This window comes from Propithecus coquereli, unplaced genomic scaffold (assembly GCF_000956105.1).
Source record: "Propithecus coquereli isolate 6110/MARCELLA unplaced genomic scaffold, Pcoq_1.0 Scaffold61, whole genome shotgun sequence".
Classification (NCBI taxonomy): domain Eukaryota; kingdom Metazoa; phylum Chordata; class Mammalia; order Primates; family Indriidae; genus Propithecus; species Propithecus coquereli.
In genome coordinates this window covers 6,803,153-6,811,023 of record NW_012152063.1, presented here as the reverse complement: position 1 = coordinate 6,811,023, position 7,871 = coordinate 6,803,153, and the positions used below count along the sequence as shown (strand labels likewise).

At 39.7% G+C, this 7,871-nt stretch overlaps 1 protein-coding gene across 1 annotated transcript in view; it reads right to left on the bottom strand.

The window, feature by feature from the left end:
• Nucleotides 1-7,871, bottom strand: part of DNAH11 (dynein, axonemal, heavy chain 11) — a 342,929-nt gene that overhangs the window by 185,337 nt on the left and 149,721 nt on the right. Inside the window, exons 36-39 of the mRNA XM_012659401.1 lie at nucleotides 5,821-5,913; nucleotides 4,137-4,331; nucleotides 3,206-3,283; nucleotides 893-1,029 (exon numbers count right to left, since the gene is read on the bottom strand). Coding sequence (XP_012514855.1) covers nucleotides 893-1,029; nucleotides 3,206-3,283; nucleotides 4,137-4,331; nucleotides 5,821-5,913 — 503 coding nt within the window. The remainder of the gene's footprint in view (nucleotides 1-892; nucleotides 1,030-3,205; nucleotides 3,284-4,136; nucleotides 4,332-5,820; nucleotides 5,914-7,871) is intronic.

Genomic DNA, 7,871 nt, shown 5'->3' with positions numbered 1-7,871 from the left:
AAGAAGAGCAAGGAGGCCAGAATGATGGATTACAGTCAGTGAAGGGCAGAGTGTAGGAAACTAAGTCAGAGATGGTAGTAGTGGCAATTGAGGTGGGGGGTCCAATTACACAGAGCCTTGTAGGCCATGGAAAAAGACTGGATTCTAAGGGTGCTGGGAATCCAGTGAAAATTGAAAGCAGAGAAGTAACATCTGAAATGAGCCCTCCGAGTGCTGTATGTAAAACGAACTGCAAGGAAACCAGTGGAAGGAGATATGACTGTGGTAGCCCAGGCAGGAGGTGATGGTGGCTTGGACTAATGTGGTATCTACGGAAAAGGAGCGAAGGACTGGGATTCAATACCTATTTTGAAAGTAAAGCCTATAGGATTTGCTGTGAGGTTGGATGTAGGGTGTGAGAGGGAGAGAAGCCTCAAGGACGAGGCCAAGGTGAGTGTATTTATTGAAATAGGAAGTCGTAACAGATTGTAACAAAGGGATCTGTTTGTCTACAGATACTTCCAGGGCAGGAAACACGCCCTATTGACTGCTGTCGCTGGCATCTAGAGTAACACCTGCCTGAACTCCAGTCAGTGTTTTGCATCAGGTACTTTATAACTGTTTCCTGAGGCATTCATGCTGATTGTCTCCTGACTTACAGGGAGCCCCCACATAATTGATGCGGGATAAAATACACAGCTCTGAGTACAGATCTGCTGAATGCAAATCAAGTGCTTATTCAAATCTAGTTTTAATTTATACATTATAAATGGTGTTGTGATCTGCTATATTTCCAATAATGCCAACACACAAACAGTAAATCTGTGACTATGACTAAAATTGGCTTGTACTGAAAAACAGCTTTCCGGATAGAAAAAAAGAAATTTTTAGCACTTCAAAAGGGAAATACTACTTGCCATCTTTCCATTCTCGGGTAGCATGATGTATGAAACCAAAGAGTTCATCTGTTGTCACAGCTTTAGGGTTTAAGTCATTCCAAACGGGTTTCTGTTTCATGTTAACATATGTTCGGTTCAGTGTTCTCAGAATCTGAGTGGAAGAAAGGAAGAGTCAAAAAAAAAAAAAAAATTAATACTAATGTAAGCCAAATGGAAAAGATTTCTGAAGGAATTTCCTTATTCATTATATGTTCCTAGATATTCTATGTGTACTGAGAAGGGAAAAATGCACACATGTGCAATTCCATGACCATCTTGAAAAGTTTAATCCCACAAACCCTTAGGGAGGCACAATAAGTTCTCCTGATTCTTTGAACCATTTAGAATAAAGAAAGTCACTTTATCATTTGGAGTTTTTAACCATGTGTGCAAAATGAAGGACTATATTTAAATAAGCATTCGTGTTCACGCTTATAAAATCTACTCTGCCTGAATCATTAAGATCAGTTGTTCTCAAAATTTAGCCTACACCAGAACTGTCTGGATGGAGGGTGTTAAAACACACATTTCTGGGCCTAATCCTGGAGTCTTTAATTAAGTAGGTGGTGGGGAGGGTGTGGAAGGGGCTGGTAATGCACATTTCCAACAAGGGCCCAGGTGATGCCAATGATGCTGCTTGGCACGTGCTCCCAGACCTAGTGACCGAGAGCAGTGCTCTCAGCAGGAGACTGTCTTGACATGGGGAAAGATGGGATGTGCTTCTGGACACCTAATGGGTAGAGGCCAAGGAGGCTGCTAAATATCTTACAAAGCACAGGAGAGCCTCCTACAACAGACTCAGTCTAGAATGTCAATAGTGCTCAGACTGAGAAACCCTGATCCAGATAATTGGGGAAAAGAAGCCTTGAGGATGAGAACTCAGAAGTGGGCATTCGATACATGTTTAATTCATCAACACCTTAACCCAAATATCTGCTCCAAGGCTCCCTTTGGCTTTCTCTGAAAAGCCATAGCTTTTGTTTTAGATATTTATCATCCTGACCTACTCACAGGAGCTTTGAAGAACTGATAAACAATTGTCAAATACTTTGGAATGATAAGGTACTAAATAACATGGCCCTGAGCTTCCATGCTCTAGTTATATCAGCTTAAGTACATGTTGAATAGAACAGAAGCGGTGAAGACTAGATGAAAGAAATTAAATGCCTTAGGAATATTAAGCTTATATTTTTAGAAACCATTAATCTACTGGAAATTACAGAATTTAATTTTATCCTTCCTTGAACCATGGCCTACATCTGAAACTTACTCTAACGAAATAATTACAGGTCTATCAGTTACCTACTTTAATATTTCGATTATTATATTTTTCACTAGAAAAATGTCTAGATAGAGGCTCCCTTTACAATGATGCCACTTTGGGTTCTGATCTAAATACTGGCATGTTCTATATACACCCGTGCTCTAAAATCTCATATGCCCATTCTGATTATTTTTAGTTGTTGGCTACCAAATATGTTTATACCCAAGCATCCTGAATTAAAATGCATGCAGTTCTGCATATACCGTCTGCCAACCAAGAAAATAAGTATGTTGCCAGGACTGTCAGTAAGACCAAACAAAATCAAGCAGTGAACTAAAAATGGGGATAATAACACCCATAGCATATCATTGTTGTGCAGAGTAAATCATATATAACGTACCTAGCACAGCACATAATAGGTACCTAAAAAATTTTTGCCATCTCCTTTTCTTTGCAAGTTTTGTTTTGGCCCTATGGAGGCTATATTTCTGAGGGAGTACTGAAGGAAAATATTTGGGTTTTTTTTTTTTCTTAATGATATGGGAGGGGGAATTTAGTATGACTTAGAAAAGATGAGAAAGTATTTTTGATAAATGTGGATAGAGCCAATCAAATTCTGTAAGCCAGATACCTCATTCCACGGTCTCTTAATATGTTTATCATTGATAAAAGAATTGAAGCATGATTATATAATTACATATCCAAGGTGCATAGAGTAGGATAGCATACATATAAATGCATGAGAAGGATGCTAAATATCTCATGTGGAAATCCCAATCTTGATCCCGGCTTACTTTTCCTACATGAATGCAATGTTCTATTTGTTTCTCTTTCTCCCCCCGCTTCCCAATATCAAGAAAAATAATGTCGACTGATCAAACAGCAATTTTAAGGTCTCAGATTCTAATCCAAAATTATGGTGGGCTTCACTGAAGGGAACTATTTTAAGTAGCACTGAAAATAGTCCAAAAAAAAAAGAAAATGTTCATTCCATGGCTGAAAACTATTAAGCAATTTACTATACCTTACTCTTCCCCGTGCCTGCGTTTCCAACCACAAAGACAGAGTGCCGCACAGCCAACAGTTCCTCCAGCTGAACAACCTGCAGAGCGAACAGCCGGTCACTAGCTTCCTTTAACGAGTTGGTGACAAAAAGGCAACCGACCCATTTTTGTCCAATTCTTCTTTCCTTACAACTTAAGCCAGCCCCCACTGACAACAGCATGTTCAGGGAAAGTTAAAATAGACCACGAGTGCAAAGTATAGTTTTTCCTGGATCTCCCACATAGGACCCAGAGAAGAGAATAAAGTAAAACCATTATTTTATGTACTACTTGGTGCATGGCAGTGGTTACTTAAAAAAAAATCATGGCTCTTCATGAAGTTTTGAATAAAAACATTACATGGCCAATTATTATCTACAACTGAGCAATGATCCACGCCCTATAAAATATCTAAAATGGATATTTTATTTGTATTTTAATGTCTAATGTATTCACTAAACTCAAATTGAACATTAATATGCACAAGCCTTTGACATGTCAGATAATATCTTCTGAAGTTATTCTCAGACATGCTGACATTCCTCCCCCATTAAAAACTTGCACTAATGATTTTATTTCCAATGTTCTCTAAAAAGGAGAGGAAAACAAAATAAATTTTTGGTGCATGTCACGAAAAAGAACCAAGACATTTTAGAAACTAATTAAAAGTATGCTTACACTTAAAACCATGCATATCTATGTTTTCACCTTCGCACAGAATGGGACTACTCCAATATTTACCTACATTTACTTAATACAGCCATGTTAAAATGCTTGAAAGCATATATTAAGATCTTACTAAGGTCAGTGTAACATTAATATAAGTTAATGTCTTGGTTTAGTATCACTTAACCACAGTTATTTCCACTGCAAATCCCAAGGGCTGCCGTGAAAAGTAAACGCTGCTTTTACTTTGAGAATAAAGCTCTCTTCAGGCTGCAGGCGGAGCTCCAGGGTAGACTGCCTGACCATCTGTTCAAAGTGCAGCCTCCTACTCCGGGGCACATCCAGGGCTGGAAACAGGTCACCAACCATGCCCAGAAACACTGGGATGTCGTCAGTCACTATTTTAGGCATATTGAAATCCCTTAATGCTCTCATGAGTACCTAGAAAGGAAAACAGAAAACACTTCATTAAAAAGCCAATTCAAGGTCTAACAAACCCTTAAAAAAGGTGATATTTTTTATATATCTTTTTTTATTTGTATACATTTATCGGATACAAGTGCAATTTTGTTACATGGCTATATTGCACAGTGGTGAAGCCAGGGCTTTCAGTGTGTCTGTCACTGCAGTAAGGTACACTGTAGCCACTGAAGATGTTATTTTTAATCTTCGTATCTAAAGCATGAGCTTTGGCACTGTTCTCTAGTAGGATGGCATTCTAAGGGGAGGTTAAACATTTAAAGTTAACATAGGAGAACATGAGAAAGCTGAACTGAAACATGGACAAACCTCAGGATGAGGTCAGCAAGGAGGCCTTTTCTCCCTGCCAATAATCTGTTTTGATTTTCAGAAAGGGTCTGAGGCCCTTCTCTCCTTAACGCTCAAACTCCAGAATTTAAATCAATCCAGCCTATCAGATCCTTTTGAGGTACTCTGAAAATCTCAGAACAATAATCTTTTTTTTTTTTTTTTTTTTTTTTGAGACAGAGTCTCGCTTTGTTGCCCTGGCTAGAGTGAGTGCCGTAGCGTCAGCCTAGCTCACAGCAACCTCAAACTCCTGAGCTCAAGCAATCCTTCTGCCTCAGCCTCCTGAGTAGCTGGGACTACAGGCATGCGCCACCATGCCCGGCTAATTTTTTTTTTTTCTCTCTATATATGTATTTTTAGTTGTCCAGATCATTTCTTTCTATTTTTTTAGTAGAGACGGGGTCTCGCTCTTGCTCGGGCTGGTCTCGAACTCCTGACCTTGAGCGATCCACCCGCCTCGGCCTCCCAGAGTGCTAGGATTACAGGCGTGAGCCACCATGCCCGGTCAGAACAATAATCTTAAAGTTTTGAGTTGTGGTTTTTGTTCCACACTGGCTGTACACTGAAGAGGGCTTTAAACGTGAAAAGCAATCATTCGAACATCAGGATGACTTTTACAGAAAGAGCTAGAACATTTCCCTAGTAGCTCTGAACAACCAACCGAGCATTTCACACATGTCAGGGAACCAATCCTCCTGTTTCAGCCTTCATGCCCCACTCAGGTCCCATGAAATGGATGTACTCTCTCCCATCAAGCTATGTCTTCACTGACTTCAGGATTAATATCCCAACTCAATTAATCAGATTTCCTAAATGTTTCTCAGAGGAAATCAAACCACGGTTACTGAATTATTTGATTATAACTGCCAAATACTTTTTGTGTCTGATATTTGACAAGTACTTAAATTGCATTTTCTTTTCCAGATTCCTATCTTTGTACTCAAGAACACTTGTGACCTCTAATAACATAAGAAATGCCAGTCCTCAAAATATTCTGTGCCAACAATAGATGTTATGTTTTTTAAAAGTCACGCCATACAGACCCACTATCCAGGTATGTATTTTAACTTACAGGATACCGTTTAGCTAGTCACTCAACAAAATCATATTAGCATTGCAGTACCTGATCTTCAGGTCTATTTTTATCTCCTCGTTTCAGGGAGCCAGCTACAACCAAGACAGATTTAATAGCACGAAGTCCCCAATCATAATGATCCTAAAATCAAAACATAGGTTTATTTTCTCAAGAATTTTATGAGGGAATACGATTCTCATTCCAAAAGTGAAAGCTGAAAGTTAAAAGAGTTGATAAATACACACTTTAATGGTTCAAAATAATATTTTCTTCTCCTCTTTAAAATTGTGACAATCACATCCCTGTAGTGTCCTCCTGCTTCTTTTGCCTGTTTTTCTGCCCCCATCAGCAAGTCTCTTCTATCCATGGTATGCACCGCAGCCTTTGCCCACGGCTCCATCTGCCTCCCATTCTTTCCTCTCAACAGACCTGCTAAGTCAGGGGCTCGACTGCTTCCAAGCAGAAGCACATTCTCCAGTTGTACACCTGGGGCCCTGGTATTCTTCCACCTCTTCCCTGGCTTCGCTAATTGCCCTAATTACTCTACCTCTTAATCACTCAGACACTCCTGCCCTGATGCTGGCACTTAATATAATAAAAGCCTTATTATTAAAATTCAATTATAAACCAGCACCTCTTAGAGACTCCCCCATCATCCCTAATGAAGACTACTCCCACGGCTCCCAGCTCCTGCAGCTTACTCACTTCTGTCTTCCAGTTCCTGTGGGGTAGGTGCTCAGTACAGGTGTGTCGCATGTGAATGCACTCATTGTTCACATGGGATTGGCCTTCTCTCTTTTGCTTACCATCTACAATCCACACAGTGACCCTTCTCTCAAATGTCTCTCCGCTGTGTCTGTGGGACAGTCACTTCCCTCTTCAGAGCCTCAGAATCATCGTTTATAAAAAGGCAGATAAAAGCGTCCACCTACTTGGTAGGTGGTTGTAGGAGTAAAATGAGTTCATGTGAGTACAAATGCTTTGTGGGCAGTGAAACAATACATATGTATATAAATATGCCATTTAATCCATTAGTGGATCATAAAGTCGATTTAGTGGGTCCTGACCATCATTTCTGTTGGTAATAAAATAGAGCTGAATGAAATGGAAAGCACCAAGTGTGATGAAAACAATAAGGGTAAGAAGTGTTTGGCAAAAATGTGTGGTTTGCTTGTGCATATGCGTATGTGCATGTGTGTATGTACTGCATCTCAATAGAAAAAGTATCTTTTACTGTGGGTCATGGTAAAAATCATTTGAAAGCCACTGGGGCTTGAGGAGGGAAAGAGAGGGGGAAGAGCCAGAGTTTGGAGGGCCAGGAGAACAGAGGGGTTAAGTCCTTACAGTGACTATTCAAGGAGATGATGCAGAAGAAATTCTGGACACAGATTTAAGAGGACTTGGTGAACTTCCTCAGCATTTAAATGTTGCAAACACCTGCAAAATGATCTTTACTGTTTTCATCATATCATTCCATTGGTCAAAACTGTCTACTGATTTCTATCCCAAATCCATCCCTATAGCACAGGAAGGTAACAATGAACTCTGTTCCTAACTCAGCTCTTCTGTGCTGGCCAGATTGCTTTTCCATCATCTCATTATTCATGATATTTCTCTGAGCTGGTGAACTCTGTCCTTCCCTGTTCTGCCTTTACTCCCAACACCATCCTCTTGTAATTGGCTACAGGTGCCCTAGAAGGATTGGAAAGAACAGAAGTCAAATCTTGCCTCCACCACTTGTTAGCTATATGGGCTTTCGACAGGTTGTTTCACTCAGTTTCCTCATCTGTAAAACAGGGATAATAAAGAGCAAACTCACAGACTTGTGAAGATTTTAGAAACGTAACTTATGGTACCTGTTCAATAAACATTGTTTCCTTTCTTCCTTGAAAACCCTGGTAATCTTTTCATCCTCCATTTTCTTCCAATTTTTCTTTCATGTAACCTGAATTCCCTAAGTTCTTTGAAGTCAGAAGTCTGGGTGTTTGCTTCATTTGTGTTGGGTCTTTCCCCATTCATCATGGTCAGCAATAAGCAGATTACTTGGATATAGTAGATGCTCACAAGTGTTTAAATATTACTAGTGGGAATGAATACAG